General features: G+C 47.2%; 1 protein-coding gene across 1 annotated transcript in view; it reads left to right on the forward strand.

Moving 5' to 3' along the window:
* Nucleotides 1–716: 716 nt before the first annotated feature.
* The window catches only part of CCDC9B (coiled-coil domain containing 9B), a 102261-nt gene continuing 85050 nt past the window's right edge, over nucleotides 717–17927 (forward strand). Inside the window, exons 1-2 of the mRNA XM_026651262.2 lie at nucleotides 717–801; nucleotides 17280–17393. Of these exons, the coding sequence (XP_026507047.2) occupies nucleotides 790–801; nucleotides 17280–17393 (126 nt within the window). The 5' untranslated portion in view covers nucleotides 717–789. The remainder of the gene's footprint in view (nucleotides 802–17279; nucleotides 17394–17927) is intronic.

The following is a 17927-nucleotide window of genomic DNA, read 5'->3' on the forward strand; positions in this document are numbered from 1 at the left end:
GCCTAGCAAATGTAGGCCTTTTGCTGCTTGCAAATCATTTAGGAACTAATCCTGATTTCAGCGAATGTATTAGTTATTTATGATCTATTCGCTGGATTGTTTGGATGAACAGTTTTCACCCTGTGGGTTGCTCGAGAACCATTCATCTTAGCTGTTTCCTATTCGTTATTCATGCTGTATGCTTGGTCACATACGCCACATGGTATTGTCTCTAGTACCTGATTAGATGAGTGAAACATTTAAACAGGAAAATATCAAAAAGCAAATACAGAATAAGGCGCCTCTGATACAAATTTTCAGATGAAGGGTCGTTCATGCTAGAATTGATGACAGTCAGGATCCAAGAACATTTTCATGAATACTTGCCAGGCTGCCAGTCATCCAAATAGCCATGCAAACCAAATAACATGACCACCGTGAACAGCCGTGGAGTGAAGTCAGGCTGTTTGTTTGCAAATCCATTTTTCACTGTTCGCCACGGTTTACACTTTCCCATGTGGGGTTCTGGCATCAGCGAGTTAAAGGAAGTCATCGGGGGGGGTGGGGGGAAGGGGAGTGTTTCTTTTAAAAAAGAGAGTGAGATTGAGAGGAGGACACGGGCTCTCAAATACCCTGTCTGTGCTTGGTATATTAGGCAGCCCGTGCTCTTGGCTGGGAGCCCAGACGAGGCTTTTGTAATCAAAACATGATCTTGTATGCTGTGCAACCAGTGCTGAGAAAGGCCGTCTGATGGCTCTCCTCTTTTAGCTCTGCTTTGGAATCCACCAGGCTTCACCGCCGAGGTCCAAAATGCAGCGATCTGTGAGTGCTGCCTTTGTTGTTACTGGGAGGGGATTGGGGGGGGGATTCATTTCTCTTTTAAAAAAGCCAAGAAGTGACTTGCGCTCACTCTCTTTTTGTTGTTGTTGTTTTGGGGGGTGGTTTGTTGCCAACAGCTGTGTATCTAAAATGATCTGAGATGCGTGGGAGGGAGGGGAGTGAATTTCATATGCCGGATTTCATGTACTGATCACTGGGGCAGTTTGCAGTCGCTGGCTCAGGATGATGTTCTTATCCAGAAGGGTGGGGGCATTGGGAGGAAAAAACCCATAAAGCCAGGTCATGCTGGATGTTACTCATCCTAGTACTGGGAGTCAGGGGGCTTTCAGCTACAGCTGTCAGATCAGAGGCAGAGAATACTTCTTAGAGAGCTTGTGCACTGAATTTCATAGAGAAATGCTAGTTTAGGGGCCTGTCCCTCTCTCCCTTTCCCTTCCCCCACCTTTTCTCTCTCTCTCACCCTCTCTCCCTTCTGAGCTCTCTCACTTCAGAAACAGCTGATTGTGAAAGTCTGCAGGGAAAGATGCACATAGAAAGATGATTACTGAGACAAGAGGTGCTCTCAAGCACTGATGAGTTGCATAATGGGGTGTGTGTGTTAGGAGTGGGGGGATAGAATGCGACATTGCCATGTAACTGAAGCACATTGCCTCTTGCTTCCCTCGCCTCCTTTTGTTACATTTTCATTTTTAATAGAAAGAGGTCTTTCTTTACAGTGCTCGCTCTCTGTCTCTGAGGCATCAGGCTCTGCTTTCTGATTCATAGCACACTGCACACTTGTTCTGCCAAACCCATTTATAACTCCCTGCTGCAGTCACTGTGACATACGGGTGCCTTGGTTCCCCGGAAGAGCTTTATGCTGGGTAGGTGAAGTGTAGCCACTTTTCATCCTAAGTGGCAGCGCAGCCAGCATTCTTCCCAGCAGCTCAGGAATGGGCACATACCCTTGTTATCGACTGGCTCAGAGCAGCAGCTAGTAAGAAAACGCTGACCATGCTTGGACGTACAATCAGTGCTCCCCAGAGAATCAATGTCAGGGCTCAAAATGCTGCTCTGCGTTTCTGTGGACAAGTTGTTTTTGTTCGGTTGCTATGTTTTTCTGAGTGGGGCGGGTGTGGATTTCCCTTTGCTTCCCCAAGTATTTTGATGAAACTGAGCACCCCTCCCCATCACCCAAAAATAGGCTGAATAGCAGCAAAACTTCTCTAGCAGGGACATCTATCAGACTGGAATAATCTCCCTAGGGAAATGGTGGAAGCCCCGTTGCTAGATTCATTTCAAACTGGACAAAACACTGACAAATATACAATAGGGAACAATCTTGCACAACCAGGAGAGGAACTAGATGACCTAACAGGTCTTTTGCAGTTCTGATTTGCCTTCTAAAAAAATCTGGGTTTGCAATGGCTTTCCTGGAATGCAGCTCTGACGTTCTCCATTTACATGAATTTAAAAGTTAAAGGTGTATATTTCAAGGAACACAATACACTGATTCCACCCTGAAAAAGGCAACACGCCCACCACTCTGCAAATACATAACCTGCCAACTCAACACACTCAAAACAGAGTCTGTTTAGGGCGACCCTAAATTCAGATTAAACCAGTCTTGCAAAATTGTCATAAAATGTACCTTCCTAGGTGCAAAATCTGCTCATCTGCCACTAGATGATTGATGATAATGAAGACAGAATATTTCACTCACCTGCAAAAATAAAAACAATAAAAAATGGCCCATTAGGAAAATTTTGCGGGACTGGCTTGCAAATTGTAGGTCTTTATGAAGGACTGTTACAGCATCATTGAAAAAGTATGACTCTGTTACTGGTGGAATTCATGTTCAATCATGACACAAATGAAAATATGTTGAAACAGAATGGGAGGTACATTTTAGCAAACCAGTTTAGTTATCTTTTCTGTCACTGGTTTCTGACTAGGGACACATTCGCTCCTGTTCCTTGATCCCATCGCATCTTACAGTCTAGGTCCTGATCATGCAATGAGCTCTATGCAGTGGATCTCTGTGCCCACAGGGGAGCCCATTAATGTCAATGAGGCTCTTCTTGGGGCCAGGGGGTCTGCCTGCATGGAGCTCATTGCAGGATCAGGGCCAAAGCACAACTCGGTCAGTACTAGGATGGGAGACCCCCAAGGAACACGTACGTGCTCCAGGAAGTGGTACAGGTGACCTAGTTGGCTCCCTTCCCCACTGTGATGTTAAAAAAATTGTGGTCCTGGCCACCTCTAGTGACTAACGATCTCATGGCACTTTTTGTAAGAGCAGTGATATTAAAGTCTGAGCAAATTTTAGTTTGGTAATTATTATTACTTGTTGTTTTGTATTATCACAGTATTTAGGCTCCGTAGTACTAAGTGCTGCACAAACACAAAACAAAAAGACAGTCGCTGCCCCAGAGAGCTTACAACCCAAATATGCTATTTGATCTGATCTATCATGGTGCTTATATGGTGCCCTTCTCCTTGGTATCTGAATACCTCTCCAAATTATATGTACGTATAATGATTTAATTCTCTCTGCTTACCTAAGGTTCTCCCTGCACTTTCAAATGGGCCTCGTGTTCCTCTTCACTTTTATGATGCTTTAGGGGGCTCACCCAGACCAGTAAGGGGTTGTGTCACTGCCTGCCCAGTAAGCCTGGGTGCTTCTATGCTGTGCTGCTTTGGCTCAGAGTCCTGACACCAGCAGCCTCCTCCCAGCACAATGGCCTGACCCTGACTCCCACCAGCCTGGTTACTCTGCTCCTCCAGTCCTCAGGCTCCCCAAAACTGTCTCCCCTGCAGTGCCCAGTTCCTCTGACTGCACCCTCACAGAAATGATCAAGTTTGCTGGTCCTGGAAAGAGAAAATACACAGCAGGCTGTTGGCTTCACTGGGGTTTACACACCCTCCACTTCAATGCACAGCACTGAGTTGGTTTATAGTAAACGTGAAACAAGTTTATTAACGAAAGGACATAGGCTTAAGTGACATCAGGTAGGTACATGGAATTAGGACAGAAATGGTTACAAACAAACAAGACTTAAAACATGCTTCTAACATTACAGTCTAACTTAAACTAGCATGGGTGGCACGTGAATCACCCATTGGGGGAGGCTAGCCCCCAGCTCCACCCCTTCTGCCAGAGGCCCCTCCCCTTCCCCACTGGATCCCAGAGTCCCCCCAACACAGCTGCTGGCCTTTCCGCTCCAGCCCCGGCCGCCCAAATGCCCCCAACACCAGAGTGCTGATGGGATTGCATCGTAATGCAGGCATGGGATGACAAGCAGAGGCTGCAGAACTTTAGGATGCTCAAGGCCACATTCCTGAATCTGTGTGCTGAGTTCACCGCAGGACTCCAGCTCAGGGACATCGAAATGGAAGCTGCACTGGCAGTGGAGAAATGAGTGGCGATCACACTGTAGAAACATGCAACACTAGATTGCTACAAATCATTGGGAAAAATTATTTTGGAGTTGGAAAATCCACTGTGGGGGCCATTGTCATGCAAGTGTGCAGAGCCATTAATCATCTCCTGCTATGTAGGATTGTGATTCTTGGCAATGTGCAGGACACAGTGGATGGATTTGCAGCTATGCGGTTCCTGAACTGCGGTGGAGCGATAGATATAGAGTACAACCCTATTATGGCACCAGACCACCTTGCTACACAGTACATCAAACAGAAAGGGCTACTTTTCTATGGTTATGCAAGCATTGGTGGATCACCAGGGATACTTCACTGACATCAATGAGGGCTGGTTGGAGAAGGTGCATGAGTCTCCCACCTTTAAGAACACAGGACTGTTCAGAAAGCTACAGGCAGGGAATTTCTTGCCCGACTGGCAGATTATCATTGGCAATGTTGAAATGCTAATAGTGATCCTGGAGAACCCAGCCTACCCCTTGCTCCCCTGGCTCATGAAGCTGTACACCAGTCACCTTGACAGCACCAAGGAAAGATTCAGCTACCAGCTCAGCAAATGCAGAATGACAGTTGAATGCGCTTATGGTAGACTGAAGGGACGCTGGCACTGTTTACTCACAAGATTTGGTCTCAGTGAGAAAACTAGCCCAATGGTTATAGCTGCCTGATGTGTCCTGCATAATATCTGTGAGGGGGGAAAGTTGCCACTAGGGTGGTGGTGGAGCAGCTGTCTGCTGAGCTTGAATAACCAGATACAAGGGCTATCAGAAGAGCTTGGTGTGGAGTTATACAGCTCCGGGAGGCTTTGAAAGAGCACTTTAACAGTGAACCACAGTAATGGGTTATGGTGTACTGTGCTCTACCTGGCCCTGCAGTTTGGGGGCCTGTTAGGAATTGTGTGGTGCTTGCTGTACATTTATAACTATTACACTGTTTGTCACAGATCATGTTTACAATCACAAAGTTTACAATCACAGGTGAATGGGTGCTTTCAATACCACCAGCCATACTGCAGAATATGTTAGGAACCAATAAAGATGAATTATTTTAATTTTATTGAGTAACAAAAACATTTCAAATAATTTTGTGCAAGTTAAAAGCAAATACATTAAAACCTTAACAAATGTATGGAGCATAATTTAAAGAAGGAGAAGGAACATTCATGTCCATTTTAGTTACATATACATCAACTGTGGCTCTTACCGGCCAATGTATGAGAAGTTGTGGTTGTCAGTGTCCCCCGAAGTGAAGTGGTGGGGTACGGATGTCGCCCCCAATGCCATGTGGAATGTTGAGAGGGATGTAGGGAGGTGCCGCAGTGGAGTTTTCCATGAGTCTGCAGCATCTGTGTTTGCTACCAGAGAAGAGTCATCTCCCACTCTGACTTCTGGGCTTTTCTCCTGTCCACTCTTTCATTCTCCACACAGTCTGCAATGTTCACCCCTCTGGCCCTCTGTTCAGTCTGATGCAGCACTGGCTTGCAGGAATTTACTGAACATGTCAGTCTGAGTCCTCTTCTTTCTCCTTCTTATCTGGCTCAAGATTTCCATGGATGTAGAGGAGGAACCTCAAAGCCACAACAGCAGCAGCTTCAGATAAAACACAGAGAGTGATTGTCAGTATAGTCGCAATGGAAAATGAAAGTTAAGATTCAGAAGTCCTTCCCTTGCTCCCCTAAAGTTTTAAACACAACATACTTATTGCAACTTCTGCTTTGGAATGCTTGTGCATGGTGCCACTCACAGCACCAGCCATAAGTATGGTTCACCGGGGGTGAGAGAACGGAGGATGGAATTGCTCGGTTGCATGAAATATGATAGGGCAGTGGCACTGAATGCTGCACCATTTTCCACAGGCAGTGGGGATTTTAGCTGAGATCTCACTCCTGAGTTTAACAAAAGCATAGCTGCTGCTGCTGTCCTGAAACTGCCCGGGCCCAAAGACTGCTAGTCTGTTTACTGCAATGGTGCCTGCCGAAGTTATCACTGACTGGCGTGGGAAAGCGTCCTATCGCAGAGGGAGAAATAAGGTTTCCTCCCAAGAAGCCTTCAGCAGAGGATTGCAGAGTACCTCCATGAAAGTTTCATCAAGCTCAGACAGGAGGATTCAAGGGATGTCTCTGTGTACATAAACAAACTGCTCTGCATCCCATCCCCGCAGTCTAACTCTACAGGGGAATGACAAGCAGATAACAACTCTACCTGTGTTGTACTTATACCTCTTCTAGTATGAGTAAGCTAATGAAAAGTCACTAGATGTGCCCTGTTAAGTTAGGGGTGCCATCAGTACATCATTGTAACTGGAAATAAATTTACACACTTACCCAAGGTTACTTCCCCTGCATCGGGCTCGCTCATGTTCGACTGCCAGGACTGACTGCGGTGGAGTCTCAAACAGCTTCTGGCTCGCAGCATAGCTTGACCCCCCTGTTGCATGTCCCCCATCCTCCTCCTCCTCCTCCACCTCCACCTTCTCCTTGTCGACACCAGGGCCCATGACACAAACCTAGCCCAAGGATGGACCTGGTGGAAGGAGGAGTTCGAGCTGTTCACAGGCCTGGCCATACAGGATGACACAGCAGGAAAGTAAAACTGTTATTTGACCTCACTGGGGAAGAAGGCAGAGAAGTCTGCAGCACTCTGAAACTCACCTCTGCCTCAAGCCTCACAGTAGTACAGTCCTAGGAGCCCTGAAGACGTATTGCTCCCCAAAGCAGAATGAAACTGTGGAGTGACACAGGCTTTTCACTAGAGACCAGTCCAAAGGGGAGGGGAAAGACCCCTTATGTCACTGACTTACACACATTGGCTGCTACATGAAATTCTGGGGACTTGACAGACTTCCTAATTCAAAATAGGATAGTCTATGGCACTTGGGATCACCGCCTGTGGGAGTGGCTGCTTCAGGAAGGCAATCTCACTTTAGACAAATGCATAGACATGGGCTGCAGCGGAAACATCAAGAGAAAGGATGAAAGCCCTAGGAGGCACAAACACCTCCAGAAGTAAATGGAGGGAGACATCAGCAGAGGAGAGCAGGTGGCCAGTGGTCCGTACCCATAGTGAGATGAATTTACTGTGAGACAGCAGAGAAGGTAAAGGACATGTGCCCCGCACAATGACAGCACTACAAGGAAAGTGGCAAGTTGAACCATTTTAGCCGTGTGCGCACAAGCAGAGGAAGGTCCCAGAAAGATTCAGTCAGACTTGTCCAAGAGAAGGATCATGGGCGGCGGATATCAAAGGCAGGTGAAGGCTCAGTCTACCCAAACTGCCTGCGTGGCCACACCCATACTCCTCCCCCCCCCCCCAGGTTCTCCCCTGCTTCCTGCCGTGCTCTGCTCAATTCTTGGCCGGGGCCCCAGGCCAGTGGTGCTGGAACTGGGGGAGACAGGGGGCCATAGCCCTCCCACTTTTTGAAAGCGGACGGGTCTGGCCCGTCCACTTTTTGCTAGGGTTTACCATATCTGGGCTGTGGCTCCGAGGCCCACCTCTGGCTGCAGCCGAGTTGGGGAGAGCTGCGCGGGAAGCTGTGGGGAGACTGGGTCCCTCCACCTGCCCTGGGTGGGGGGCCTGGGACACAGGCAGGGAGCTGCCTTCATCTCCCCCTCAGGCGGTGGCCCCCACACACTTTTGGGAAGGCTCTAGTGTCCTTGCGCTGGGCTGGGGCTAGTGGGGGCCGGCCTGCAGCTAGGGACTCTGGGCAGCTGGAGCCAGTGCTCATGCTGCCCGCCCACTCGGCGCTCCTGGCTGGGGGTGTGGGCCACACTCAGCTGCCTGCCTGCCACCGTTCCGGGGCTCGGGCTGGGGGCCGCACTGCCCGCCCACCCTCTGGGCTCCAGCGGGAGAAAGGGGGACGGAGGGGTGGGGCCCTGGGAAGGAGGGGCGGGGCGGCCAGGGGCTAGCCTCCCCCAGCCCGCGGTTCACCCACTGCCCATGAGGGGGATGATGCCTCAGACAGTGTTGACATCTTGACTCTGTCCTTGAGTCCGAGAGTGTATCAGGTTCAGGCTTTTAGGAAGGAAATCAACAAGGGACAACACCAACCTCAGTGCAAGCAACAATGTTAACAGGGAAACGCCCTGTGTGAGTTCAGCTGGATAGCAGGGCCTCCTGCAATGTGATTCCTCGGGGTGAATTGGACCCGAACACACCCATTACAAAGACCAAGCAGAATCTAATAATGTACAATGAGATCATAATGAAGCCCATAGGAAAATGTGACTGTGACCCTAAGAGAACCACACTGCCAGATGGCAAGGAGCTCCCTGGTATGTAACAATAAATCTCAGCCAGTCTGACTAGCTCAATACACCTCACACATTGTTGTCATGATATCCACATAAGAGGTGTCATGTAATATATCATTTGAAAACTAATAACATGCTGGTCATTAATATCACTATGAAATGTATGTAACAACACTGTATGTGAAATTATGGATTCTCTCTGATATTATGTTTTGGAGTGACAAAGGAGAAAAAACAGGTTTTTTTTCCAGACAAAGGAGGAAGCCAAACACCTCTTTGGCTCAGTTCCAAATCAAGCCAGGTTTAACCAGAGGCAGGGACTGTGGGCTATTCATTTGCATCAGATATTGCAGGAAGATCATTTGCTTTGTAAATCACAGAAGACTGCAAAATTAACATGGCGTGGGCTCCATGGTGAACACAGAAAGCTGAGCCCCCAGGAGGGCTTTCTGACTTTGAAGGCAAAAATAAATTTTGGGGATGTATGGAAAACGCTGGAAAAATTTGGGGATCCATTGCCTGAGAGAACAAAGAAGCCAGCACTTTGTATCTACGAAAGATAGGTCCTCCTGCTAAAACAGGCTGGAGAACTTGGTGTGAGTAGGAAACTAGGTTAGGCAAAGCTATATCTTGCTGGAATTAAGTTGTAGACACTAGTGAGTGGGTTATTTCTGTTTTGTTTGTTTGTAACCCTTTCATATCTCTTCCACTCTTGCTTGAAAGCACTTAAATCTATTTTCTTTGCTAATAAACTTATTCATAGGTTTATTGCAAACTATCTCAGTGTTGTGTATTAAGGTAGAGTGTATCACCCCAGCTGAGCTAACAAGCTGTTGTGAGTACTCGCTCTCTGAAGCCAGTGAACTTGGTATTACCTCCGTGAGTGTCCAGTAAGAGGAACTGGACACTGCAGGAGAGATGGTTATGGGGAGACTCGGGATCGGAAGTGTTCTTGGGGTCCCCCTGCAAGGAATAACTGGGCTGGTGGAAGTTGAGGGAGAGACCTCTGTGCTGTGGGCAGGCTGCTGGTGTCAGGGCTCTGAGCATAGCCTAAAGGCTCCGAAGGTTACAAGGCAAGTAGTGACACAACCCCTTACTGGTCTGGGTGAGCTGCCAAAGTGTCATAGAGACCTCACAGTAACTAACCTGAAAAGTAACAGATGATACCAACTGAAGTTTGTGGATGGTAAGTGCCACCATAGGCACTGACTCCGTGGGTGCTCCGGGGCTGGAGCACCCGCAGGGAAAAATTGGTGGGTGCTCTGCACCCACTGGCAGCTCCCCGCCCTGCCCCCCCGCCCCAGCTCACCTCCACCTCCACCTCCTCCCCTGAGCGCGCCGCATGCCCGCTTTTCCCCCCTAGCTCCCAGCGCTTGCACCGCAAAACAGCTGTTTCGCGCTGCGAGGTGGGGGGGGAAGAGGGAGAACACGGCACACTCAGGGGAGGAGGCGGGGCTGGGGCGGGGATTTGGGGAAGGGGTCCAATAGGGGCAGGGAGGGGGCGGAATTGGGGTGGGGACTTTGGGGAAGGGGTTGGAATGGGGGCGGGACAGGGCAGGGGCAGGGAAAGGGTGGAGTTGGGGCGGAGTCAGGGGTGGGGGCGGGCGCGAGCACCCACCGGCGCCAGGGAAAGTTGGCGCCTATGAGTGCCACAAACTCCTCTTGGGGAATACAGCCATGGACGCAGCAGCAGAATTTAATAGCTGCAGTGCAAGAAGTAAATGGAGGAGTCCCATGGACAATGGAGACAGTTTCAATGCATATGGGAATGTTTTCAAAGGCAAAAGATGTCTCAAAGGAAAGCTGTGACTGGAAGCAGACCCCACAGTGGAACCTGTGTGCTTACGACAAAGGAAAGTTCCAGTGACACTATGTAATCCAGTGTGCAAGGAGTTCAAAAGTCTGTAGAACAGGGGTATCACAGCACCTGCAGAGGACAGTATAGCCTGGGTAAGCAACATGGTGTGGCAAAGAAGCCACCAGGTAAATCAAACGTCTCCATAGACCCAAAGCCACTCAACAAGGCACTGAAAAGATGCCACTGCCCACAGTTGATGACATCTTGTCAGAACTTTCCAAATCCAGAATCTTTGTCACAGAATCAGGGTCTGTGATGTGAGGAACGGGTTTTGGTACATATCCCTGGCCAAAGAGTCCAATGTGCTGACAGCCTTCACAACACCATTTGGTTGCTACAGATGGCTGCACGTGATGATGGGCGCGAAAACCCAGTCCCGGGCATGTTCCAGTGAAGACTCCCCCAAGCACTGGAAGGACTGCCTGCAGTGAAAATAATTGCAGATAATATCCTCATTATGGTGAAGTGAGCAAGGATGCAGAAGCTGAACAAGATCCTGACAGAAAACTACAAGCTTTTCTACATCAATAGAGGGACAAGAACATACAACTCAATCCTGAAAACACGTGACTCAAACAGCGTGAGGTGACATACCTTGGACATCTGCTCACAGCAATGGGACTGAAAGCAGATCCCAACAAGATCAAGGCAGTCAGAGACATGCTAGCTCCAGGGTATGTGGACAGTGCTTCATCGGAATGATAAGTTTCTGTCCCAGTAATTACCACCCAGTAATAGTGCAATCAGACTACAAACCCCTAGAAACAAACACCTGTCAGGGATGATCTAGGTGTATTTTGGTCCTGATTCAGAACAGCGGACTGAGGTCTCAACTCTTGAGGTCTCTTCCAGCCTTGCACTTCTATAATTCTATAGCAAAGCCTCTTCTTAGTACTCCAGAAGAGATTGCAATACATGTTGCTGCACCTCCAGGACTATCAGGTGAAGATCCAATATTGTCCAAGACGATTACTGGTGTTAGCCGACATCCTGAGCAAGCCATAGATACAATTTGGGGGAAAGGGAGCAGGACATTGAATCCATAAACATCCCGCACTATCTCCCAGTTTCAACAGTGAAGCTGATGGAAATAAAGAGGCAACATAAAAGAAAATCCAGCAACCGGCAGTCAGGAGAAAGTAGGATGACCAGAAGACAAAAGCCAACTACCAATAGGAGCAGAAGCATATTTTCAAATTAAAGATGAGTTGAGTTTGTAGGATAGAATCATATTTCAAGGACAGAGACCTGTTGTCCCACCTCATTACATAAGGATGTCATGCAAAAAAATACATGCTTCACACTTGGTGATTGACAGCTCCCTTACATGGGCTTGAGAGTGTATTTACTGACTGGAAATGAATATACAATTCTGCTCCTTGCTAGAGGAGTATGACACCTGCTGGTCATGTAATAATCACTAGCAGAAAAAGGCCATTACTGTGTGAGCTGCCCACCCAACCTGGGAAAAGATGGGAGTGGAATTACCCTCAAGGAAAAGCTGTACTCATTACAGCGGACTACTATTCAAATTTGTGGGAGGTCAGTGCCCTTTCTGTTGCAAGAAGCAAGTTAGTGATTGACAAACCGAAGGCCCACTTTGTGAGATATGGCCTTCCAGACACTATATTCACTGACAATGAACCTCAATTTGCCTTGGAAGAATTCAAGGAATTTGCACGCAAATGGGAGTGTGACTACCACAGCTCCTCCCCAGCATACCCACAGAGTAATGGTAGGGTGGAATCAGCTCTGAAAACAGCTAAGAGACTGTTACACAAAGCTGCTTCTTCAGGTCAGTCCCCTTGTTAGCATTTTTGGCACACAGGAATACCCCATCACGGGATGCCAAAACAGTCCAGAACAGACACTGATGGGATAAAGGACCAAAACCCTGCTACCAGTGAGAGGAGACCTGTTGCAGACAGAAGGCTGGAGACACTGCTGAGAGGAGATGGCCAACAATCAGAGAAAGCAGGCAGTGTGGCACATTAGCCAAGGACCTACCAGCCTTGGAGACAGACACTCCTGTAAGGATCCAGCCATTACGGAGACACCAGAAGGAATGGACTAAAGATGTCGTGAGGGATGCATTGGCAGCCAGGTTATACATGGTGACTATGCAAGAAGGACAAGTGATCCAAAGGAACAGGAGACACTTACGAGCCAGCAGACACAACACCCAGAGGGAGCCCACAGAGATACAGAGATCATTGTAGAATGGAGAAATAGGGTACCATCCGGAGGCCAACACCATGGGGAAGGAGGAAACTCTGCAGAAAGATAGTTTGGTAGAGTCTGAGACAGGTGACAGGGACAGAGGTAAGTCACTCCTGGTGTGGTTATCTGTTGAGGAGACCAAACTATCTCAGACTACGTAACCAGCTGAGTCTGTGGTAAAGACAAGACTCCAACTCAACTATGTACTAGAAATCGCTGGCCAAAGCAATACAGGGTGGGGTTCTGGGTGTCAATTATTTGCTTTTAAATTTTATATTAAAATGTTTGTAAAACAGGGAAGATGTATCATGATCAGTGGAACTGGAGTCAGAGGGTCCATGTTCCTGAAGGGACTGTTATTGATGGGACACCAGTGGAAACAGAGATCACCTGGAGTTTGGCTGGAAGCAATGCAGCCATATGGACAGAGCACTGCTCAGGATTTAATAAAGTTCCACTTGTTCAACTTAACCTGCATTCAGCTTCAGATTTTTCAAATGAAACACAGGGGAGCAGAATAGATTCTCCATTGACTCTGCCTGGGCCTCTCCCGACATACAGCTAACAGCCCAGTTATCAGGAGGAAGGAGGCACTGGTTGAGTCCAATACCCACCTGTGGGGCAGAGAGAAATGAGCTCTCTGAGTAAATTGGAGAGGGAATGGGATGAGCTTGGCTGAGGGATGACAGCACAGTCAATAGACTTGTGTGTGGCTTGGGGTGTGTGTGTGCTGGATGGTGGGCTCAGCTGTCAGGATCTTGTTGCCTGGGATGGACTGAGCTGAGGTGCAGAGGGTGGACTGATGGGCTTGATGTGGCAAGGGATGGTCTGGAGGCGGATAATTGATTAGAGAGTCTGAGGGGAGAATGACAGTGGTTGGGGGGAGACCGATTTGATTAAGGGACCTGGGGTGAGCAGTGAATTAAATGATTAGGGACGGCAGATGGATTGATAAGGTGAGGGGCCAACATGTGGATTGGGGGTTGCTGGTTGGCAGAGGATGGACTGCCCTTGGGAAAGATAGACTGATGGGCCTGAGGCAAAGTGCAAAATACATTATGGGCAGAAGGGAGGGCAGAAGATGGGTGTGCAGCAGATCATAGACTATCACCATCATGATTTTATCGTGAGTCTTGTGATATTTGATGTTCTTCTTAAAGCCCCACCAGTAGGAATCAAGAGACTACAGGAGAATCTCAGCTTTCATTTAAAAAGTAAGTTTCTAGCTCTAGTGGGGTGCGAGCAGGAAGACAGAACATGGAGAACAGACGGAGTTTGGGGTGAATGGAAGAGGGGAGCCAGGGACGAGAGGAAATCTAAGCTGAAAGGCATGAGGAAAGAGCTGGGAGGAGGTGCGGTTGAGAATGAGCGAGATTGAAAGGTATAAGCAGGGGCAAGGAAAACTGGTAAAGGAAAAGTTTAGAAACATTGGGTTGGGGGAGCCTGTTCTTAGGAAAAACAGAAAAGAGAAGCGATACCTAGAAGGAAAGAAAGTCAAATAGAGAAAGGACAAAAACTAAGGGAGACACAATCAGTGTGAAATGCTTACATTGTTCAACAGCCGGTTGGGTGACAAATTATTATATAAAAATCACATATTTGTGTGTCTGGTGCCTTTCTGTATGGCGCTTTGACAGGCGTGACAGTGATCAGGAGGTGGGTGCGAGAGTCTAACGTTCCTGCAGTATGTATATAGACAAAAGGATAACCTGGCCTCACTTGAAATCAACTAGTGCTGACATTTAACAAAAAAGTGTTAATGTCTGTGTGTATGTGCGTGATGAGAATGATATGGGGGATTTTTGACCCCAGGATTTTGCTGCATATTTGTTCGTATTTTACTAGCCTAGAATTGGCTACTGACAAGTTATTTTAGAATTTTCAGTAAATGCTGTAGGGGCCTCTGGTTTTGTCTTTTTTTGTTTGCTTGTTTGGGACTAAATCTTTGTCTAAAATTTTATAAGGTGTTGGAGACTGCATCTGCTATGTCACAAGTTGTGGAGCGAGGACTTGGACCCTCCCATTGTATTTGTATTGTCTCGTTACAGCTGCCCACAGCCTCCAGCTTTTGTCTGGGTAGCTAAAGACCCAGCGAGGAGATTCCTGTTTACTGCTCATGTAGCCGTTTATAAAAATGCTTTGGGAAGCAAGGTGCTATAGAAATCTGAGACCACTTAGAGGAGTATGTCATGTTATATTTATATAGGGCCTTGCATACTACCAGTCTCTCAAAGCACTTTACACATCAATGTCAGTTAGAAACTGGCAGTCGGTGACTGTGTAGGTAGGACACATAGCAGCCAATATGCTCTCAATAGTTGCTCACACACAGCCATGGATATCACAAGAGATTTAACTACCAACCTGAGTGTTTTCTATTCCCAGATCTGAGTCCAAATCCTTTTTCTGTCTGAGATCACTTCAGTATGTTACAACTCTCTCCTCCCCTCTGCCTCCTTCCACTGTTTCTCCTTTCCTGACTCCCAGTGTGGCCCGTAGTGCCTTTCCCACAATGTACCAACAATCATCTGGTTCTATCCCTCTTTGTAACCTGCTCCAGCAGGTCCTGACTCCCTATGGCACCTCCTTTGATTGTGTAACATTCTGTCCAAACCTTGAAATCAGTGGAGTTGGACAGTGTATATCAGGGCAGAATCTAGCATCTACAAGATGCTACTGCAGGGCCCTGCGGCTGTGGCAGCTTCTGAATTGGGCCCAGCTGCCCTTATGTTCAAATTCTGTGTGGTTCGGAGAGCAGCAGCTAACTGGGGCACGCTCTATTGCACAATGGTGATGGGTGAAAGAAGAGCCATTTTTGGCTAAGGACACTGAGATAAACCCTGACTCTTACAAAAACGGTCACAGGACTGGTAATGTCTATTTAGAACAGACAGGACCTGAGGTTTGAAGACCTTTTTTGAAAGACTCCTACACAGTAAAGTGTAGAGAACTCATCTTATTTACTTCCAAAGGATACAGGGCTGAGTCTACCCAACTGAGAGGTGAATCTATGTTTCCAAGGGGCCTGGGTATTTCAAACCCAAGCCTTAGACTGTTTCTGTGGCCATTAGTCAGATAGGTGCCCCTTGTATAATTATATTCCCGTGGCTATAAAGCGAACCAGCTTTAGATCGGATCCCTACATTTTACTTTTTCTGCCGAGAGATTTTGTGCTGATGCCCCATGCCTCGAGCTTTCGAAGGGTCTCCTCAAAGGGATGTGCATAGAAGTGACTCACAGAAAGCACTTTCAACACTGATCTAAACTAGTGTGATTCTGAGGGGCAGCATTGCCAGAACTAACACAAAATGCTCTAGTGTTAGTGCAGGAGGTGCTGCTCAGCCTGATAATGACTATCGTTCTATAGGGCACTCTAAACTGAGGGCTAATAGTGAGCCAACGCAGTGATTTGCATCTTACAGGCTGGGAAAACCAACCACATTGTGGTCTGTAGTTCCCAGGACCCTTTCTATGTCATGGGGTAGGGAACGGAGAAGTTGTGACCACAGGAAGTAGGAGTTTAGTTCTACACCTTCTCTACAGTGAATATGTTAAATGTGAAACCTTCATCAGCTCAAGGCATAAGGAATGGTGAGGGTTGGTCTTGCTACAACCTGGCTTTTTTTTTATTATAGAACAGTAGCTGTGAAATGTTGCCCTAAGCTAACACCTGCTTAATGAGAGGTTGGTGATAGTTTCATTAAATGCATTTCTAACTCCCTTAAGACTTTTCTTATTCTATCGGTTATTTATTACTGTTACACATAACAGAATGCAGATAAAATATCTGATGACTTACAAGGCAGATCTACAGAATATGATCAAAGGGAATAGAGTCCAGCCTTAAAAAGCAGGTTGATGCCAAAGCAGTAAAATGGTGGCACTGTACACTCAAGCTTGCAGTGCCCACAAATCCAACACAGTCAACTTGCTATGCCCACAAACCCAGTATTCACTTCCTTCCCCTTTGTCCCCCAGCCCTTGTTACTTGGTTGTGTGTGTGAACAGAGCAGAACAGTGAATTTGCCGTGATCTCTGAAGCATTCAGATACTCTGGTGACTGATAAGCATTATAAAAACACCTTTTAAAAAAGCAAACTGATGTAGCACTTCAGAAATCTTAGCAATTTCATCTGGTTGCTTCACTCAAACACAGACTAGAGCAGAGTCTAGAAAAATGTGCCAGTATGCTGTACTGATGGGTACCCGTAACAGTCAAATTGGACTAGCTGTTGCTGGCTCACTGAGTCAGCACTTTGTTCCAGAGGTTGCTATCTGGTACTCCAGAATTTTTAAAACGTACATCTGTAAGCCCTGATACCCATCAAAATGCAAACAGAATGGGGAGCGTGCCTGAGAGAGACTGACATAATAATTCAAAGAGTTGTGAACTACCCCATTCAACTGAATAGGGTGTTAGCGTGGAAACCTAACAACGATGATTTAAATGTCAACATAATTAACTACTTCATTGCTGATCAAAGCATATAAGAAAAGAGAGGGACAACTCTGTTATGATGAATTCAGCCTACTGTGAGTAGCCTCTCGTTTTGGTGTTTCAAGTAGACAGAGCTTGGTTGTGGGCAGAGCTTGGTACAGGACCATTCCTTTTTTCTGCCCAGTGTGACTCTCTACCCCTTGTTGATACAAACAGAGTGAAGGGGCATTGTGGGCTGTAGGTAGAGTCAGAAAAAACTGTCCTTGTATCATCAGGCTGCCATGGTGGATGATGCCGTGCTGCAGAAGAAAGAGCAGAAAGATGTTGAACTGGATAAGAAAATCCTGGCTTTGCGGAAAAAGAATGAAGCTCTCATACGAAGGTACCAGGTAAGTTTGCCCCACTGCCTGCCTGGATTTTATCTTCTTCAGCTCCATGTCGGAGCCATCTCCACTAACACTAGCCAATGTGTCTGCTGAATGTTGCCCATTTTAATAAATCCTGGCAGGGATGTGGAACCTAGCTAGATAAGATCCATCACATTGGAAAGTGTTCAGGTCCTGCCCTTGGATATGGCTGCTTAATGGCAATTGACTTCAGAAGGAGTTGTGCATGACCATCCAAGGGCATGTGTGTAGGACGACAACATTTAGAAATAGGCATGAGCTCATTGGATCAGATCTTCAGTTGCCATGAATGAGCCTAGCTGCATTGACTGCACAGGAGCTTTGCCAATGTACAGCAGTTGAAGATCCATCTGATTATTGGAGTTGGGTTTACATTACCAGGCAGACCTTTTCTTCCTCAATCCCCCATCTCTCTCTCGCCCTTCACCCTCACATCTTTCTTGCCATCTCTTTTTATTTCTTTCCTATTCTTCTCTGCCCCTTTCTGGCTTTACCCCTTCTCACACTATGTCCACC

Source organism: Terrapene carolina, unplaced genomic scaffold (assembly GCF_002925995.2).
Source record: "Terrapene carolina triunguis isolate 2854851 unplaced genomic scaffold, T_m_triunguis-2.0 Scaffold96, whole genome shotgun sequence".
NCBI lineage: Eukaryota > Metazoa > Chordata > Testudines > Emydidae > Terrapene > Terrapene triunguis.